The 22,001-nt window shown below is 35.9% G+C and overlaps 1 protein-coding gene across 4 annotated transcripts in view; it reads left to right on the forward strand.

The window, feature by feature from the left end:
• Nucleotides 1–21,099, forward strand: part of Cdc42 (cell division cycle 42) — a 42,137-nt gene extending 21,038 nt beyond the window's left edge. For 3 of the 4 annotated variants that reach the window (XM_013364567.4, XM_078025546.1, XM_078025545.1), the window contains exons 2-6: nt 6,923–7,074; nt 10,342–10,414; nt 14,390–14,499; nt 14,620–14,817; nt 19,604–21,099. In XM_013364567.4, the coding sequence (XP_013220021.1) occupies nt 6,970–7,074; nt 10,342–10,414; nt 14,390–14,499; nt 14,620–14,817; nt 19,604–19,693 (576 nt within the window). In that variant the 5' untranslated portion in view covers nt 6,923–6,969 and the 3' untranslated portion in view covers nt 19,694–21,099. Of the gene's footprint in view, nt 1–6,922; nt 7,075–10,341; nt 10,415–14,389; nt 14,500–14,619; nt 14,818–18,128; nt 18,314–19,603 lie in introns of those variants that run through there. The other variant, XM_013364570.4, reaches the window with a different exon arrangement.
• Nucleotides 21,100–22,001: the final 902 nt, after the last annotated feature.

A 22,001-nucleotide genomic window follows, 5' to 3' on the forward strand; every position in this document is an offset into this window, starting at 1 on the left:
GGACACAATATCTTCATTTTATATTTATGTGGTGAGGATCGAACCCAGGGCCTCATGTGTGCTAGGCAAGCACTCTACCAGTAAACCATAACCCCAGCCCCCAAAACTAAATTTGTTGTTAACTGATGTGTTAAAACATAAAACTTGTACATGTTTATGTGGTGCCTTGTTTTTGTATTGTGTAATGTTTAAATCAGGTTAAACCTAGCTGGGTTTTTTTTTTTGGTGGTGGGAGCACTGGGGCTTGAACCCAGGGACTAAACCACATCCACAGCTCTTTTTTATTTTTTATTTTGAGACAGGGGCTTTCTAAATAATTGAGGCTGACTTTGGACTTTGGCGTAACAACTGAGCCACATCCAGCCTTCTTTAATACCTTATTTAGAGACAGGGTCTCACCAGTTGCTTGCTAAGTTGCTCAGGCTGGCTTTGAACTTTCCATCCTCCTGCCTCAGCCTCCTGAGCTGCTGGGATTATAGGCATGTGCCTGGCTCCTACCTTTCTTGATGGCAGGATTGGGTCTTTATTAATTTCTTCCTTGTTAGAATAGATGAAACATAAACAAATGAAAACTATTTAATTCTTAGAGATGTGCTGACTGGCCTAGGAATGAGAGAAGATGATAGAAAATAATTAAAAAAATTTTAAGGAACATATTTTATAAAGAAAAGTTAGGGTAATGAATAAAATAAGTAAGACTGGACATTATTACATTCCATTAATTTTAATAATTATGCTAAGAAACTATCTAATTGCTATATTATTGATATATATATATTTTGAAAACATAAACTCTTTTAACAAATTATTTCTCACAAATCGTAGTCAACACGTGAACATAGTCTGGAATTTTTTTTTTTTTAACCCTACTTAGGAGTTAATGCATTAGCTGTGTACTGTTTTATGGATGTTTGCCTAAGAAAGGAGACTTGTGGGTCATAGACAAAGAAGTTTATTACTTAGTATATAGCATAGTATAGTATATAGCATAGTATTTAGCATGATGTTAGTCTCTGTGTTACTTCTCTTAGTCCCAAGACACAGCTCTGTGGAATTCCCTGGTTAAATGGGGACTTAAATTTTTGGCTTACCAGCAAGATGTACCTATAGGGGTACAAGAGAACCATCAGGACTATATTTTCTAGCACAATGTTATCTACTTTTTTTTTTTTGGAGGGGGGGATTGAACCCAGGAGTGCTTTACCACTGAGCTTCATTCTTAGTCCTTTTTATTTCATTTTATTTTTGAAACAAGGTCTCGCTAAGTTGTTGAGGCTTTGAACTTGCAGTCCTCCTGCTTTAGCTTTCTAAATTATCTACTTTTTACTAAAAAATATCTTATAGAATTCCAATTTTAGTTGAGTTTTCAATATATTTATTATTGAAAAGTTTCTTTTGGATTTTTATTAGGACAGATGCTTTGAGCAGGGATGTTTTTTCTTTGACTTTTTGAAGGGATGCCAGAGTTTTCTAAGATTGTTTATCGTGTATTCTGAAAATAAATTGTAACTATCTTTCCGAGGCCTGTTCTGTATTTGTTTGCAGCCTAAAAAGGTTGGAAAAGAATGTCAAGATACTTGGGTGCTGGGCTGAGGCTATGGCTCAGCAATAGAGCGCTCGTCTTGCATATGTGAGGCCCTGGGTTTGATCCTCAGCACCACATAAAAATAAATAAAATAAAGGTATTGTGTCCAACTACAACTAAAAAATATTAAAAAAAAAAAGATATTTGGGTGCTGTCTAGCTTTGCAACAAATCCTTGTGTTTTGGCCAGAATTTTCTTATCTGTAAGATGTTGGGGGTAGGGCTGGGGATGTGGCTCAAGCGGTAGCGCGCTCCCCTGGCATGCGTGCGGCCCTGGTTCAATCCTCAGCACCACATACAAAGATGTTGTGTCCGCCGAAAACTAAAAATAAATAAATAAATAAATATTTAAAAAAAAAAGATATTGGGGGTAAAGTTAGTTCTTTAAGGACTTTCATTAGGACTTTCTAAGCAATATCGTATTCTTGGTTAAACAAATAAGGTCAGCTATATTAATTTAATTTTTTTATATATATTCTGTAATATAGACTAAACAACAATATTCAACATCTGCATACATGTGAGTGCATGGTATGTATCTTTAGTTTGGATACTTGTGGTTTCTTTTTTTTTTAAATATATTTTTTTTTAGTTATAGATAGTTTTATTTGCTTATTTGTAGGTGGTGCTGGGGATTTAACCCAGTGCCTCACTCATGTTAGCCAAGTCCTCTACCATTGAGCCACAATCCCGTCCCATTTGTGGTGTCTTAAGAATCATATAGTATGGGCTGGGGATGTGGCTCAAGCGGTAGCGCGCTCACTTGGCATTTGTGCAGCCCGGGTTCGATCCTCAGCACCACATACAAACAAAGATGTTGTGTCCGCCGAAAACTAAAAAATAATAAATATTAAAAAAAATTCTCTCTCTCCCTCTCTCTAAAAAAATTAAAAAAAAAGAAACACCTTGTGATAATCAACTTTCAAAAAGAAAGGGTTGATTAAAAAAAAAAAGAATCATATAGTAAATGTTTTAAAAAAGTACACTTTATCAGGGTGGTAGCACATGTCTATGATTCTAGCTATTGGATACTGAGGCAGAGTATTGCAAATTTGTAGCCAATTTGAATTCTATGTGCAATTTCATGAGACCCAGTCTCAAATAAAATAAAAAGAGTTGGGGATGTAATTCAGTGGTAGCGTGCCCTTAGGTTCAGTCCTCAGTACCATAACAAAACCCATAACTGGGCACAGAAACTGAGGCAAGAAGAATAAAAGTTCAGGACCAGTCTGGGCAACTTGGGGAGATCTTATTATTAATACTTAACATAGTTTTAAAAGGGATAATGATAGAGAATATAAAATTTTCAAAAAACACTTGTTAGTAAGTACTTAATCTCAAATCTTTCAATATATTGTATGTGCCTTGTTCCAGGAGAACCTTGGGATGTGTTGCTGGGATCCTCCCATTCTTCCATACAAATCCTTTTCCCAGGAATTGTTGATTGTGGAGTTTATTTGGGTGTTTGGCAGTAATAATGAAGTAAAGAGAGAATTCATAGCCTTTTTAAATGTGTAGTGCATGGACTCCACAAAACTTCTTGGGATTCAACTTTGAGATTCTCAAGGGTGATTAGACTCTTAAAACGTTAACAACCTAGAAGATATGGATATTGATATGGCTGTCTGATGGAGGAATAAATACTGGCAAAGAAAGTGGAAGACACATGCTCTTTCACAATGTTTTTCCTTTTATGATTAGCAGAATCATTTTTTGTACTGTAAATTGCTCAATTCGAGTTGTAAGTTATGGTACAAATGAACATCATTATCAAAGAGGTATAGTGTTTAATTATTGGTGCAAAATAACTGTTCTAGCCAAGTCACTACAACATTGGATAGCAAAATGGTAATCGGTTCTTTCCTGCTATAGTGATTTGACCTTATTTTAACAGGTTAACATGGGATATACTAACATATCTGGCCTAGTTTCCCCTGAAGCTGTTGAAGCTGTCATTATATATATATTGCAAAAGCAAAGTGTCTTTTCTGGCCACAATTTGTGGGTCATCTGGTATCATTTTTTTTAAAGGGTTTTGTTTTATTTTTTAATATTTCTCAGTTGTTGAAGGATCTTTATAATTTTTTAAAATATCTTTTTAGTTGTTGTTGGACTTTTATTTTATTCACTTACTTATATGTGGTGCTGAGAACTGAATCCAGTGCTTCACATGTATGAGACACATGCTCTACCATTGAGCCACAACCCCAGCCCTGGACCTTTATTTTATTCATTTATTTATATGTAGTGTTGAGAATCGGACACAGTGCCTCACCTATGTGAGGCACGTGCTCATTTTGGTATATGAAATAACTATTAATACCTGCTAGGGGCTTTGCAGAATAGTCTTAATTATATTCGAGTTTGATTCTGAAATGACCCCCTTTGTAATGGTAGGTAGCTCAAAATTCAATTATATATTTGGTGAGAAGTATGAGTACTGGGCTGGGGTTGTGGCTCAGTGGTAGAGCATGTGTCTCACCTAGCATGTGAGGCACTGGGTTTGATTTCTTAGCACCACATAAAAATAAATAAAGGTATAAAATAATAACATAAAAAAAGAACCATGAGTACTATAATTATTCTGGAAATAAAAAGAAATTGTGCAGGGTGCCATAATACACACCTGTAATCCCAGCATCTTGGGAGGCTGAGGTAGAAGGATCACGAGTTCAAAGCTAGCCTCAGCAATTTAGCAAGGCCCTAATCAATTCGGTAATACTCTGTCTCTAAATAAAATACAAAAAAATGCTGGGAATGTGGCTCAGTGGTTACTTGCCCCTAAGTTCAATTCTTGGCACCAAAAAAAAAAAAAAAAAAAAAGAAAGAAAAATTGTATTTCTTTCTAGGAGTTCTTATAATTCCTTACATTGACTTAAGGTTGCCTTTACTCAATCAATACTAATAACTAACATTTACTAAACTCTTAGTGTATGTAGACATTGTTTTAAATTTGCATGTATTATGTATTCAGTTTACCCTATGAAGATGGTGTGTATTGCTGTCTTCATTTTTAGAGAAGGGGAAGCTAAGCCATAGAAAAGTTAAATAATTTGTGCAAGCTAGGCACAGTGGTACACACCTGTGATCCCAACTACTTGGAAGGCTGAGGCTAAAGGATTCAAGTTTGAAGTCAGCCGTAACAACTTAGCGGGACCCTGTCTCAAAATAAAAAAGGGCTGGGGATGTAGCTCAGTGGTCAAATGCTTGCCTAGTACCTATAAAACTCTGGGTTCATTTCCCAGTACTACAACAACAATAAACAACAGAAACAACAAAAAACCCCAAGTTCCCATAGCTAGAGTATGGTAGAGCCAGTCTGACTCTAGAACCCAGGCTGTTTGTAACAGATAACATTAGTTTCTAACAAATTGCTAAGCTGTCAGGTTGGGAAGCCTAAGAAATGAAAGATTTGTGGGTCAATATAAAGATTTGTGGGTTACTCTATCTTTCTTACTCTCTATTCTTGTTTGACACACTTCTATTAAAAATTCACTAGTTGTCTGTAGGGTGAAGAAATGGGGAAGTGAACTTAGATCCTTCTTCTTACTTCCTCTTTATTTATGCCACCTTCTTTGCATTGCTGGCAACTCTCATAGCCACATAATTGCCACTCCACTTGCTGTGATCATATTTGTTTTTATTAATGTTACTTTTCAGGAGAGGAAGTATGGTATGATGTTTAAGAGCAGATTTCCTGGGTTTAAATCCCAATTCTACCACTTATTGGCTGAGTAACCTTGGCCTGATTACTTAACTATGTCTCATCTTTTTACCTGTAGGGTAGGGTAATACAGTATCATATTGCATATGAGTGTTGGAAGGATGAAATGTGTGAGTATGTGTAGTATGTTTAGAAGAATGCATGCATGGCATCTAGTAAGTGCTATTAAGTGTTTTCATTATCACTGTTTAAAAAAAATAAAGAAATTTAACCTTTATTTATTAGTTGTTTTATTTATTTTTATGTGGTGTTGAGGATGGAACCTAGGGCCTCACTTGTCCTAGGCAGACACTGTACCACTGAGCCACAACCCCAGACCCATAACTGTTGTTATTTGATAACAATTTTAAGTTGAACCAGTTACTGATTTAGGCTAGGGATCAGGATCTTTAAAATTTTTTGATTGGTGCATTATATTTATACTTAATAGTAGATTCATTATGTCATATTCATACATGATATGTGAAGTATTATATACCTATATTCAAAAATATTAATAGGCGTTTGTAAATCATCATGATTAAGTATTATGAAGGGAGCTCTGTAAGCAAATAGCCCTGATTTCAAACTCAAAGTTAGGTGGGTCTTTATTTTCATTCCATAGGGTCGCAGTTCTAGCCAAAAATTGTAACCCCTTCAGGGTTGTAATTGAAATAGGTTTTAATGTTGAAATCTAGGTGTGTATAGTGTGTTTTCTTTTTAAAAATTCTCCCAGGAAAATAGTTAAAGTATTTCATTGAATCTAAGATTCCATTTATCCCAGTTTCATAGATGTCAAAATATGAGGGGAAAATGGCTGATATTAATTGTAAGATGTCCTCAATAAAGATACATTCTGATTTTAGAGATACAAATGTGACAGAAAGTATCAGTATTGATGAAATACAATAAATCTTTGGCAAATCTGACATTGATAGCTTCTTAGAATGGAGGACTATTAGTAAGAAGCTGAAGAAATTCTGTCAGTGTGTTTTAGAGCAATCTTAGAAATGCAGATTTTGGATTCTTCATGCCATGAATGTTGAACTAGTAACTATGCAACCTGGTGCTACAGTAGCTGCTGAGACTAGGGATCACTTGGATATTTGTCCAGTTCATGCTGTTCACATATTCTGGTGTTAGTGGTGGTGCTCTGCTGTTTGTTGGTTATAGCCTGAGTAACTATAGATCTAAGGCTGAGTAGATGAGCTGTTCATTAAAGCAATGGTCTTTGTGTGGCAGTGTAGTTTGCATAGGAGTATACGTAATGCACATGTGTGTGCATACAACTGAAGGAAAGGTTTCACAAAATAATAGCTGATACACTGCAGGGTTCTGATTCTGATAGAAGCCTCTTCTCCTTCATTATAAAAAGAAACATACTGCTCATTTTTACATTGGACTCTTAACACTTAAGTAGTTGAAACTATCAGGGATGGAAACAGAAAATTGACTCTTATTTGTTATTGTGACTTTCAGCAAGTCACCATTTTTCTTTTTAGGATCTTTCAGCTGTAGTAATTGTGCTGTTTCTATTAATAAACTTGTTGCTATTTGAGGGAAAAAATATATATGTAAATACATATAAATATAAAAGTACAAATCAATAAAACAAATATCTTTAATCTTTTGTAGATCATCTAATTTGAAATATTTAAAGTGGATACAAAACTATTTCCGCAATGCAGACAATTAAGTGCGTTGTTGTGGGCGATGGTGCTGTTGGTAAAACATGCCTCCTGATATCCTACACAACAAACAAATTTCCATCCGAATATGTACCAACTGTAAGTATAAAGACTTTTGTCTGTTAGTGAAATGTATTATAACTTGATATCCTTAGAAATTTCTTTATGTACTGAAATTTTCTGTTTTTAAAAATCTTAATTTCTCATGGGTAAATTATATACACTTTAATTAAACAGTTAAAAAAACAGTGGGAAATCCAGAAAGGGTGACACAAGAGTTTGCAAAGGGAGGCAAAACTCCAGTAGATAAGATTCTAAAGAGTGGTCTTGAAGAAGTATGCCCTATATCTTGAATGAGGTAACTTTTTTTGATATCTTGGCCAGTGATTGATCAATGCTTGGAGGTCTTCTGGGGTGCTCTTCAGAGTGGTGTAACTTTAGAGAAAGTAGTATGTATCTTATGGAGCTGTTTTCTTAGCAGTAATGAAGTTCTAGAGAAAACTTGTTTGGTTATGAGAGTACAGACAGAAGCCTTTGGTTGTCTTATATATATATATATTTTTTTTAAATTAACTCCTTGTAAGAGTAGAGGTAAAATGGAGATAATGAGGATAATAAGATGAAACATATTTAGAGTGACACACACTTGTGAAAACATACTTTTGGGGATACAGTGTTTGTTTCACTTGTAAACATTTCTGAGTCTGTATTATAAGACTTTTATTATTTAGTGTAATATCAAAAGTGGGCTTATGGGTTTTTATATGTGTATATATGGATCTCTGAGAAAAGGATAAAGAAGGGAGAGGAATAGTAAAATAAAATTTTAAATGAACCTATTTATTATTTAGGTAAAAATAGATCTGTGAAGCACATATAATGTACCCATAGTTCCTGTTTAAGTTGTTATAAAAATAGATTTGTTATAAAATGCATATTTGTGTTCACCTATGAACTGAGATAACATAAGATAATAGAAATTTAGAACTGAAAGCATCAAATATATCTATCACCTTATTTATCTTCTATTGATGAGGAATTCAGGCCCAACCTGGGGATGAAACTTAGGTGTCTTAAGTAATCAAACACTAGTTATGAGTTTGGAATGGATGACAAGCTTTTATGATTCCCTGTTTTTTTTTTTTTTTTTTTTAAAGATTTATGATTCCCTTTTTTTTTTTTTTTTGTTTTTGTTTTGTTTCACTATATTGCATAGGCTAATCTTCAACTTCTGGGTTTGAGTGAGTCTCTCCTGTCCTAGCTTCCAGAGAAGCTGGAACTATAGCTGCATGCTACCATGTGCAACACTTTTCTGATTCTTATTCTAGTCTTGTATATGAGGGCTTTTTACTTTTTTTTTTTTTTTTTTTTTGGGAATTGAACCAGGTATGCTCTGACACTGAGCTACATTCTTACTTTTTATTTTGAGGCAGGGTATCATCAAGTTGCTGAGGGTTATTTTTTAGGCTCTTCTTACATGTAACTTAAGAAAATAACCTGTGTGGTTTGAGACTTGAAGTACAATTCATTCCATTTCCATGTGAGCCAGAATTGACTTCTTTACCATTTCACTGCTGTCCTTGCTTCCAACCTTTACATTTTAACAAGCTCCCAAACAACTTATTAAAACATGAACCAGAAAATTTGAGTAGGGAGTTAAAAGGTTAAGCAGGGCTAGTCTTCAAATGTGGCACACTTTCCATTTTAGAAGCATAGCTTTTTTTTTTTTTCAAAAAATTGATTAAAATCATTTAATTTAGACATTTTTCATTGTACTTTGACAAAATTACAGTTACATATTAAAACATTGCTTTTTAAAAAAAATTGTTATTTATTTATTTATTTTTATGTGGTGCTGGGGATCAAACCTAGTGCCTCACATGTGTAGGTGCCAAAGGCCAATGTCTCGGCTCCAGAATCACGAGCCACCACACAGCTTTGTAGATTCGAACAGCAATTCTTTATTCCAGCTCTCACACCACCTCCACACAGGTCCAGGGGCAATCGCGTTCTGTCTCCCGCACAATTCACCTACTCCACGAGGCTATCTCCAAATCCCATTTTAATCTCACGAGAACTCAACGGGAACAAGCAACAGGAGCACCCTAATCCCAGCAATAATCTTCAACTTCCAACTTCCCTAAAACCCATTATCTTAAACTGGCAACGCCTTAAACTCAAGGAGCCGGTTACTTCCTCAAACCTGATCAACTCTAAACACGAATTCGCCTTGGTCCTTGAGCAAGGTCACCTTATTAAAGCATGCATGCAATGTCCCATCGAATGTCCTCTAAGCAGCATGGGGTACGCTTGGCAAGGAAATTTCGATTCGTCATTCCTACTTGGTAATGGCCCTCAGCATGTAGGCAAGCGCTCTACCACTGAGCCACAACCTCAGCCCCCAAACATTGCTTTTTGGTTGTAAACGAATTCAGAGGAATCCATGGATTAATATTGGGTCTTTGCCCACTTACCATTACCTCCCATTTTCACAAATAACTTAGTACAACCAATTATATATACCTAATATATATCTAGTCAAAGACGATATCTTAGGTCATGTAGCTTGTACCCATTAACATGAATTTTTACTATATTTTCTGGTGCCAGGTATCAAATGCAGGGCTTCACATATGCTGACAAATGCTCTGTCATTGTCCTATATTCCCAGCCCAACATGAAATTCACTTATGAAATTCTAAATAAATAATCTGTCAGCTTTTTCTTTCACACTTTCCTGGAGTACTTTACTACGTCTCTCTTGTGGGCTTTTTTTGCCACAAGGCTCTTCTCCTCTGAGACCCTGAAAGAAAAAAAGATTATCATAGATCTAGGAGATTTTAATTCTAGTTTAAAAGGAAATGGTCTAGGAAGAAAAACTTCCTTAGAAAGCAGATTGAACCTTGAAGTAAACTGTTATCTTAAATGTTTCTGACTTGAATAGGATCATTTTGCTTAAGTAGGGGCTCCTCCCATGATACCTATAACCCTTTTGTGGCTCTTTATCTAGTCTGCTGGGGTAGAGCAGCCATCCCAGGTTACTTTTTCCTAGAACCATTTAGTTCATGCAAGGGTTTGGTTGGCAAGGTTGGTTATATAAGGAAGATTGACTAAAGGAGGATTAAGTCTTAGGAAGGAGGCTGGGGTTGTAGCTCAGTGGTAGAGCCCTTGCCTATCGTGTGAGGCACTGGGTTCGATTCTCAGCACTACATATAAATATATAAAGGTCCATTGATAACTTAAAAAAAAAAATATATATATATATGAATGATAAATTTTGGGAAGGAAACGTTGCCTTAGGAATAGTCCTGTTCCATTTTGACCCACCCTTCACACACTAACAATGGTGTATTATTTTGTTTTTAGGTTTTTGACAACTATGCAGTCACAGTTATGATTGGTGGAGAGCCATATACTCTTGGACTTTTTGATACTGCAGGTGAAAACTTACTGTCTTTTATAATGTAATAGTTTAAGCTATTATAAATTTTATAATGTAATAGTTATTGATTTTTTTTTTGACATTTGGGAAATTTATACATAGCAAATCATTTACCTTATGTTAATAGTTAGCAGGATTGAATATAATGACCAAAGAGCAGTCCCAGACCTGGGAGGACTACTAGGAGTTTAGAGTATGCTGATGGATGGTGTGGTAGGAGATCAAATAGAGCAGACTGCATTAGAGAAGCTCTAATTGAACTAACACCTTGCAGAGATTTGGGAACTATGTTGATGGTTGAGGAATAACTAAGGGAATGAATTCAGAGGAAAAATGACTATTGATTGTCTCACTGCATTCCTACCTTCCCCTTTTTTAGTGCCTAGAGTTTCCTAAATATGCCCAAGGTTGTAATTTTGTAAACCATTATGATTGCTTTCATTTGAAGGCTTATGTAGTATGTAGTGTAGTATGTGTTTAGAAAGCTGCTTATAGTAAGTAGCTTGTTATTTTATACTGTATCTGAAAATAGTTTTACAGGTGAACCAATATTTACCTTACAGTATTTACATTTGTTTTCAGCTGTCAAGATTATAAGAACAAATTATCTGCTTCCTTGAATGTACCTTACTCTTCAGTGTCCTCAGTTTTATTTTCTACTTGTTTTTACAACAGTGGCTACATGTCTTAATTTCTGACTTCTCTCTCTAGTCTCTTATGAACTCAACCTAAAAGAAATCTTAGAAAAGTGATCTTTCAATTTATAGGAATTCTAAACTGTCTTCTTTTTATGAGTTAATTCTGCCATTGTCTGTCAGCTCTCATGGAGTGTGTTTATACCCACTTTGAGGAACTGTCTGGATTTAATTGGGAGGGTGAAATGGAAAGATAATAGAAAACAGTTTAGAGAAAATTTTAATGACTTGTAAGTAGTAAAAGTAATGGCATATTAGAGGCAACTTGGAAAATAGAGAAAACAGTGACCTATAATCTCATGATAGGCGAAGGATGTTTTCTGTGTGCCTTTGGAGGAATTGGTATGCTGAAAAAAGACAAATTTATGTCTACTTGTGATTGAAAATTAAATTTTGCTTCCAGACTTCCAAGCTTATTTTTGTAAGCCTTTACATTTTAATACCACTTTAAAAAGTTTTGTGGATGTATAATGCAATAAAATTCACTCATTTTAAGTATTCAGTTTGAGTTTTACATTCACCATAATCAAGATATATAACTTTTTTTTAATCATCCTAAAAAGTTTTCTTGTGCCCTTTTACAGTCCATTTTTTCCTTCTTTGAACTGACCTCAGACAACCATAGATCTTCTTTTTGGTTTCTATAGTTTGCTTTTCTAGTATTTCATGTATCTGGGATCAAATAATGTATAGTTTTTGTGTTTGACTACTTTCATTTGGCATGTTCATGAGAGCCATCAATGTTGTGTGTATCAATAGTTTCTCTTTATTGCTGAGTAGTTTTCCATTCTACGGGTATACCATTTACAAGTTGATGGATGTCTGGGTTCCAGGTTTAAGCTGTGCTGTGCTGTGAACTGCTTCCATATTTTAGCTGCTATAAATACGAGTGTTTGAATTCCTCCTTGAGACCTTGCTTTCAATTCTTTTGGGTATATACCTAGAAATGGAGTTGTTAGATTATGTGATAATTCTATTTTTAATTTTTTGAGCAACCTGTTTTCCACAGCGCAGTGCCATTTTATGTTCCTGCCAACTATGCACAAGGATTCAGTTTCTCCACATCCTTGCCAACACTTACTGTTTTGTTTTTTTTGTTACTAGTCATCCTAATGTGTATAAGATATTATAGTGTAGGGTTTTTTTTTTTTTTTTGGTTTGTTTGTTTGTTTTGAGATGGGGTCTTTTTATGTTGCACAGCCTGGTCATGAACTTCTGGGTTCAATAGAACTTGCTGTCTCAGCCTTCTAAATAGCTGGAACTCTAGGCACATGCTGCCACATCTGACTTCATTATAGTTTTGACTTGATCACTAATGATTTGTGATCTTGAGCATCTTTTCATACATTCATTAACTGTTTACAAGTCGTCTTTGGAGAAATGTTTATTTTAGTTTTTTGCCCTCTAAAAAAAAAAAAAAAGATCCTTTTTTTTTTTTTTTAAATAATGTGCTGAGGATAAAACTCAGTGCCTCACACATGCCAGGCAAACATTCTGCCACTGAGCTACAACCCCACCCCTCTTTGCCCTTTTTTGAATTTTTTTTTTTTTTTTGGTTTTGAGTTTCGGGATGTCTCCGTAGATTCTGGATGTTAATTCTTTATCAGTTATGTGTGATTTGCATATGTTTTTGTGGAAACTTTTACTCCTTCGATACTGGCCTCCCCTCCACCACCCTTTTCCAAGCTAGGGATTAAGTCTAGGGGATATACCACTGAGCTCTACTCCCAACCTTGGTATTGTCTTTTTTTTTTTTTTTAAATATATTTTTAATTGTAGATGGACACAATACCCTTATTTTGTTTGTTTAGTTTTGTGTGATGCTGGGGATCGAACCCAGGGCCTCACATGTACTAGGTAAGTGCTCCACTGCTGAGCTGCAACCCCAGCCCCTTGATGTTGTCGTTTGATACATAAACATTTTAAATTGTCATGAAGTCCAGTTTGTTGTTTGGTTGCCTGTGCCTTTGTTATTTATAAAAAAATCATTGCCATGGGGCTGGGTTGTGGCTCAGAGGTAGAGTGCTCACCTAGTGCTTGTGAGGCTCTGGGTTCGATCCTCAGTACCACATATAAATAAATAAAAATAAATAAAGAAAGAATGAAAGAAAGAAAGGTATTGTGTCCAACTACAACTAAAAAAATAAAAAAAAATTATTGCCATGTCCAATGCTATGAAGCTTTTAATTTTTATTATTTATAAAATTATATATTTTTTCTATTCCTTCCAAATAATTCTTTTAAAAAAATTCGATAATTGCATTTATTTATTTATTTATATGTGGTGCCGAGACTCGAACCCAGTGCCTCATGCATGCCAGGCAAGTGCTCTACCACTGAGCCATAACCCCAGCCCACAAATAATTCTTTGGGATATTTGAAGGGATTGTATTGAATCTGTAGGTTCCTTTGGGTAGCGTTGACATCTTAATATTGTCTGGGGCTGGGGTTGTGGCTCAGCGGTAGAGCGCTGGCCCAGTGTTTGCGAGGCCCAGGGTTCGATCCCTAAAATAAAGATATTGTGTCCAACTACAACTAAAAAATAAATATAAAAAACAAACAAACAAAAAAACCCAATATTAAGTCTTCTGATCCATGATTGTGGAATGTGTTTCCACTTATTTATGTCTTCTTTTTTTTCTTTTAGCAGTTTTGTAATTTTCACTCTACTAATCTTTCTTCTCCTTTGGTTATTCCTAAGTATTTTATTCTTTTTGAGTATCCATTGATTCTTGCCATTTCCCCCCCAAGGTCTTCTCAGTTTCAGATACTGGTCTTCTATGAACACATTAACTATACATATTATTTACTTTGATAGTCATGAGAAGTAATGGATTTTATCAGCAGAGTTTGAGATTTTTGTTCCCTCAAGTGGTTTCACTATGATTGCTTCTTAGATATGACTAGGACTGATTTTTAACCACATCTGTAGCAACAGTTTATTGTTATTGCATTATTGTTAAATTACTACTAATGGACACAATGATTGAAAACTATAAACTGGAAATAAAAGCAAGTAATTAATATAATTGTTGCTGTTCTGAATTCTTGACATATATAAATGGAATTAGTTAAGTGAGAATATTGCCCTCAAGTATTTTATTACTGAACCATTTTATAAGTCTAAAAAAAATATGACTTTTCATTAGATAATTTGCTTTCTGGCTAATGATTAGTGTGTTGTTAAGCTGCATGCTTTATCTGTTGACTGACTTGTGATTTTAACATAAGAACACCAAAATTCAGTTGCTGAATTCTCTCCAATTTTTTGCTTTAGGGCAAGAGGATTATGACAGATTACGACCGCTGAGTTATCCACAAACAGATGTATTTCTAGTCTGTTTTTCAGTGGTCTCTCCGTCCTCATTTGAAAATGTGAAAGAAAAGGTAAGTTGGTAAGATACTCTTCTCCTGAAAAAGGTCTTCACAATTTGTGTTGATCTGTCATAAACAAACTTTGGAGGCTTTCAGATTAACAAAGTTCTATTTAAAATACCTTTTCTTTAGTGGGTGCCTGAGATAACTCACCACTGTCCAAAGACTCCTTTCTTGCTTGTCGGGACCCAAATTGATCTCAGAGATGACCCATCTACTATTGAGAAACTTGCCAAGAACAAACAGAAGCCTATCACTCCAGAAACTGCTGAAAAGCTGGCCCGTGATCTGAAGGCTGTCAAGTATGTGGAGTGTTCTGCACTCACACAGGTAAGGACTGTGGTGAACCTATGTTTCTTTATGGTTGAGAGTTGCTTGTAGCATTGAGATGCAGAGATAATTTCTAACAGTGGTCAACAGTCCTCAAAGCTTCCCAGGAAGAATACGATTGGCTTCATACATTGTATGTTGTTTTGCTGGAGGCCTCTGGGTTTATGGAGAACATTATTAGTCTCTAAAGCTCTTGCATTGGTGGCTTCCCATGTTGTTTTACTGAATGATTTGAAGTGGTCAAGTCTGTTTAAAAACAAACAAACAAACAAACAAAATAAGAACAAAAAACTTTCAGGAGAGGTCCAGACTTATGGGAGAGAATACAAATGACTTTTTTTCTCTTTAGAGGCTTAAATTTTCATTTTAATATATCTGGGGTTTTTTTTTGGCCAATTTTGACAAAATTGATGCTACATTGTTTTGGGGGCAATTCAATTGGGGCAGAGAATCAGTTAAAATATTTTGAGACTTTTCGGGTCAGAAGAGGCTCCCTTGGCTATTTCTGCCATAGTCCTCAAGCATGCTTCATGTAGTGCCACTATTCCTGTCTTTTTGGAGGCATTCCTTCCTCATGCTGATCTCTTCTGGCCATTTCTGAGTGCTTTGGATTTCTCCTTATAGTTAATGGGAACTCAGGTTCTGAGGACAGGAAGCAATGAGTGGGAGAGTTGTAAACCATTTATATACTTCAGTATCTTTACCTTTTTGTTATTGCCGATCCCCTCCTTGGAGTATTGTTTTGTGGGCAAAGGAAAGAATTATGGAAATAATGAGCACAGAGCTCTATCGTCTACTGGTACTGGTGCTTTGAAATTTGAACAATGAGAAGACATGCCTGATAATGTAGAAGTTACTAATAATTGTATTAAACCCACTTATATTTATTATCATTAAGTTTTTAAAAAACACTATTGGATTCTTGATTATAAGGGTAAGTGGCATATATAATTATGTATATTATATTTGCATTAGGTATTTAGTATAGGACCTAACACATAATTTAGTGTTTCCCATTTTTGCTTGGTTGGATATTTAAAAATAATACTTTTATGCTGGATGTGGTGGCACCCACCTGTAATCCCAAATGACTAAGGAGGCTGAGGCAGGAGGATTGCAAGTTTGAGGCTAGCCTCAGCAACTTAATAAGACCCTGTCTTAAGGAAAGATCTGGGGATGTAGCTCAGTGATAAAGCATCATTGCATTCAGTCCTCAGTACCTGCCCTTTTATGCTTAACTGGATAATATTACCCAGAATAACTTCAAGTCCTACTATCAGACGATTTGAACACATTTTCCTAAACCCAGTTTTCCCAAGCTATTTAATGCTATTGTAAAAGCAAATATTTAGATGTCCAGAAGAATTTATATTTCTTATAGAACACAGATGACAATTAAAAAAAAAAAAAGCCTCATTGTATTTCCTAGAAAAGTGTCCCAGTATGTATTATTGGGTGAGGCGAGAGGGATGTGTGTGGAACATCCACCTCAGAGTTGGACACCACAGACTCTGTTTCATGTCCTATGTTGCTAGATATGGGCTGTTTTTGGGAAAATGGAGGCAATAGGCCACATGGACCTAGTTTTAGATCACTGATGAAGCTTATTTTAGATAATTAGATGCTTCACTTAAGATTTGTACATTGTGAACAGGTGTACTTAGTGAATCGCTATGCAGAGAATAAGTTTAGAAGGGTATAGGAGGTACTTTTTTTTTTTTTTTAAACAGATTCTGAAGCTAGACATTGAAGCAAGAGAAGATAGAAAATGGGTTCTGTGATTGTGTATATGAATGAGAACTTTCAGGACTGCAGATTCACTAAAACTAAGCTCTATGTAAACAGATAGTGGGTAAATTCAAGATTAGTTTGGTTTCTAATGTATTTATGCTTTGTCCATAATAAGAAAGGATTTCCTTCTTGTTATGGATTATACCCTAATTTTTAATGATCTTCCTCCTCTTTTTTTTTTTTTAAAATAAAGTTTATTTCCTTTTCTACCTCTCACTTTTATATTTGACTGTGAGGATTTGTTTCTAGATGTATAGAAAGAATTGTAGAGGAACTTTTAAGTTTTGTATAGCATTTCTTCTATGAAAATAAGGTAGAAAGAAGATAACTTTTTAGTCTCTTTCCCTCTTTTTAAGTACTGATTACTGTCTTGCTATTTTTTTTTTTTTAATCTAATTGAATGTGTGAGTACCATTCCTCTGAGACACCATTGTGGGGTAAGGGTGTGAGAAGGAAAACACCTTTTGGGGCTCACAACCATTGGAGCCGTGTTCTGGGACTTTTGGGGACATTTTTACCTGGGATCAAATTGACCTAAAGAACATGTGAAACTGCTTTGAGTGGTAAACTTGTGGCTTCAGATTTAGGTGAGTTTAGATGAATCTATAGATCTGGGCCCAGGTACCACTACTACCAAGTCACACTGTCATGGTGGAGTTTCTGGCTAAGGTGTAAGTGTATTTCTACATCTTAATCGCTGTAGATCTGAGAATATTATTTGTTTTCACTCCATGCTTTATGCCCTGATACCATGCAGACATCTTAAAGCACCGACTGCTTGCTAAAACTCATTCTAGGACCCCATTCTTTGTTTTCTTATGATTCGGGTGGTGGTTACTTGCTCTAATAACATTGCTGAATAACTGAAGTGTATGCTGTTTCTAGAGTCCATTCATTAAGACTCCTCTCAGTTGCTACTGTTGCACAGTGAACACTTCTAAATTAACTTTTTTGTTCTAAGAAATTGATTTACTCTGAAAGTCTGATTAATCCCATCCAGATACATCACTGAATCTAGAAACATGAAGCATGCCTGTTAGTCGCTATTTGTGTCCTTCAGTTATTCAGGGGCTGAATTCACATAAGCCTGAAATTGCAATATATTTATTTCCAAAGTATGTGTGCCATTCTTTCCATAGAAATACTAGGAGATTTTACGAGGCTTAATTTTCCAACACAAGTATCTTGTGTTTACATATCCATTCTTCTTCCTGGGCATTATTTACATTAAAATGTTGTAATATTAGATTTCATTGTATGATCATTTTAGAAATCAAAATAGTGCACTTTCATAAAAATTGTCTTGAGTGCTCAGTTAACCTTTTTTTGAAGTGAAGTTCCTGTTCAGTTATATACTTTCCCAATATTGAGTTCAAGATCTAACATTGTGGCATTTATTTTTCTAAAAGCACATTGCTTCTGTGAATTCAGCTCATTTAATCCAGACTGCTATTGTATCTGCTAGTCTTTCTAATCCTCTAACCTGGCTGCTATTCTCTCTCCTCCCCTCTGTCTTGTAGAGAGGTCTGAAGAATGTGTTTGATGAGGCTATCCTAGCTGCCCTCGAGCCTCCGGAAACTCAACCCAAAAGGAAGTGCTGTATATTCTAAACTGTTTTCTCCTTCCCCTCTTTGCTGCTGCTTTCTGTCCCACTACTGTAGAAAATTAATTTAAAAACAAAGGAATAAAATCATCCTGTTTGAAAGCCTCTGCGTCTTTTTACTCACCACCTTAGAGCAATCTCTGTATTAGTTTTTGATCGACAATGCAATATCTTAATAGACTATTTTTTGTGATCAGTAGTCAAGTTGGGCTTGTTTAACTTTCTGCTGCTTGAGTTGCCTGATGCTCAGAGCTTTTTGGTTTGAAATTACTGTTGCAAAAGGGAATGTGGTCTGGCATTAAGAATGTCCTCTTGGAGAAAATAAGAAGAGTTTTTTTAACACTTCTAGATCTTAGTTCTAGATGGAGAAAGCAACACAAACATCTTTTTACTCTTATGATCAATTGTTAATTGTAATTGCATGATGAACTTTATGGAAAAAGGGTGACTTGCTAGTAGAGTGTAATGGGGAAGGGAGGATTCTTTTCTGGTTTTCCTTTGTGTAGTGAAACTTTGTGTTGCTGTTGCTTTGGCTGTCTGTGCTATCGTGGAGTATTTGTCAGTGTGGGGTGGGGAAGATATTGATGTATCTGCTACTGCTTTATGAGTTCATTTGTTACATTATCTTTTAAGAATAGCTTCCATTTTAATAGTTGACTTAAGGTTTGTTAACATTGAGATGTAAAGCTACCACCTTTATATTTTCTTGCTTCTGATTTATTGTTGTGAGGGAAACATACAATTGTGGTTACCTTTAAATTTTGAAATTAAAAATATACAATTGTTTGTATAAATGGCTGATGAAGCTTTATTCCTGTTGCATTGACTGGCTCTAACTACAGATGTATCAGGTACCCATCTCTTTGCTTCCTTGAATCCCCTTGGTTCTAATTGGTGGGATAAAGGGAGTTCAAAGTGAATATCTACGCAGCTGCCATAACTGTGCTCTTTGCCTGTGCCTTCCATACAGTAAGGATGCCGCTGCCTGGGTGGCCTCTCAGTCCTTTTTCACATCCAGCTGTTTCATTTGAATGCAGAGCTGTTGCCCTGTTTCTATGTGAAGTGTTTCAGTGGCACGTTAACAAAACTCATTGAATGAGCAAATGTGCTTGTTTGCTTTTTGTGACATACATTGGTCTGTAAAAACTTGTATGAAGGGACCATTGTCTTACACATGAGTATCTGTTCCTCTGCTCTGGCATTGCTGAATCCTTCCAGTGCCCTGCCTGGACAAAACTTGGTGAAGTGAGACTTTGATGTTGATATTCAGGGTTGTTCTTAATGTTTCTTCATTTGCCCACTCTTGAAGGTTTGACTGTTTTGAAAACTTGAACTCCAACTCTATTATACTGAAAATCAGACTGCCGATTTCTTCTTTCTACCCCTTTTCAGAAAGGCCTAAAGAATGTGTTTGATGAAGCAATATTGGCTGCCCTGGAGCCTCCAGAACCGAAGAAGAGCCGCAGGTGTGTGCTGCTATGAACATCTCTTCAGAGTCCTTTCTGCACAGCTGGTGTCGGCATCATACTAAAAGCAATGTTTAAATCAAACTAAAGATTAAAAATTAAAATTCGTTTCTGCAATAATGACAAATGCCCTGCACCTACCCACATGCACTCATGTGAGACAAGGCCCATAGGTATGCCCCCCCACCCTGCCATACTAGTTAATTTTGAGTAATTGTGTATTGTCAGAAAGTGATAAGTACTAGTTTTTGTTGTTTAAAAAAACAAAAAACAAAAAAAACCAAACCACTTTTTTTTTGTTGTTTGTTTGTTTAAGAGCAAGGCATGCTTGTGATGACTTTGTAACAGACTAATTGTTAAAGCCGTTCCCTGGTTCCAACCTGGAGAGTAATGAGTAATCTGGGACACTTTTGCCCCTCCCCCCTTTTGGTGGGGGGGGGGAGTGTGTGTGGGGTTTATTTTTTAGTCTTTTTTTTTTTTAATTAACTGATGGACAGCCCTTAGGAGAGGAGGACAAATTGATTCCACATTCCACTTCCTAGATCTAGTTTAGAAAATGTGTTCCCCACCTGGTGCTCTTAGGAAGGAGTATAGTAAATGCCTCGTTTAATAATATACTCCTTTTTGAAAGTTGCCTTTTCTCTCCACCCTTGAGTAGATCCAGTATTTGATGAAATTGATGAAAATGGGTGGCAGCTGTCTTGCCCCTCCTCTTTTCTAGGATGCACTCTATATGTGACTGTGACTTTCAAGGAAATTTGTTTGCCATTTGCTGTTTTTTTTTTTTTTGGGGGGGGGGAGGGTTCATTTCTAACTTCTTTCATTGATAAATGAAGAAAAGTATTGCACCTTTTGAAATACACCAAATGAATTTGGTTTGTAATTAAAAAACATTTTTTCCCCTGTCAGTCATTGTTTTATATACTTAGCATAGATTTGCAACTCACTGTGTGGTGGTCCTAGAACCCAGCTGAAGACCTGACACACAGAAGAACTATGAGGGGTGGTGCTAGAAGACAGATACCTGCAGGATGATTGGCATCCTTTCAGGTTTGATGCTTCATGAAGAAGCTGGTGGTGGATGGGGTGGGAGAACATTTACCAACAAGGGGATTGACCAGTTGGGAATCCCCTTATTTCTGTTTTGCATATAAGGCCCCCCTAGCCCACTGATATTCTTTAATGAAAATCATGGCGAGAGTCTTGATTGTGGAGACTCTTCATAAGTGTTAATAGGGATTTTTTTCCAGCTTATTTGGTTGCAGTTTCCAGTTTTTAAAAATGTTTAGATAATCTTTTTCCACCTTCCCCAAATCCTAAAACTTGTAGATTCATTAGTGTTGAACCAATGCTTTTTCCTGTCTCAATTCTTTGTATATGCATTCTTTTCAGATGTATTAAACAAACAAAAACCCTTCACAAGCCAGCCTGAGGGTTGTTATTTTCCCTCCGCCTCTTATTTTTCAGGTATTTAGGAGTGGTAACTTGTCTCTTTCATAGCACCAAATTCTAACAAATTTTGAAGTAAGATTTTAAAGCTTTATTATTTTTGTTTCTTTACTGGCATTCACTTTGAGATATTTTCCCCTCTGTATGTTTAGGTTTGTGCCTTTTCCCTAAGTTTGACAGGCAGCCCAGAAACTACTTTCCTTACACTGAATAGGTAAGCATCAGTTCTTAGTGCAGAACTGTTCAGGAAGCTCACTGCTGTGTTGTTGGAAGGAAATGTTAGCACATCTCTAATCATTAATTGGAAAGCAGCCAGTTTGCCCTAGGTTATCTGCATTAGTAGTTCTCAAATTTGACTAGTAACTAGAGTGCAGCTTGAGCATTAGAATTTTAAAAATTTTCCAGATATTTCTAAAGTACAGCTAAGTTTGAGAACCAGTGCTCCTAGGTTGTTGTCCCAAACTGTGACTCTCAGATTTTATTTTAGATTATTGTGAATCTGAATCACTGATTCTTCCTTCCATCTCCCTTCTCCCCAGTGTTAGGTATCAAACCCAGGGCTTTACTCATGCCAGGCAAGTATATCTCATTCTTCTGAAGCATTTTCTTTAGATGGCAAGAATAGTATATTTACTCTAAGGGCTCTATATGGATCTGTATGAGAATCTTAAAACCTTAATTCATCTAAGGTTGATAGTTCGGTTTGATAGTTCTCCGTAGGGAGTTATATTTGCCATAATTCCCACGATTTCATACTGTGCTAGAATTAAGCAGGGTTGTCTGGGAAGGGGTTAGGAAGAGGCGCATCTAAACTTTACCAGTTTTAAACCAATGTATCATATTTATTGTTGACTATACGAGACAGAGGTATCTGG

This window comes from Ictidomys tridecemlineatus, chromosome 11 (genome assembly GCF_052094955.1).
Source record: "Ictidomys tridecemlineatus isolate mIctTri1 chromosome 11, mIctTri1.hap1, whole genome shotgun sequence".
Lineage (NCBI taxonomy): Eukaryota > Metazoa > Chordata > Mammalia > Rodentia > Sciuridae > Ictidomys > Ictidomys tridecemlineatus.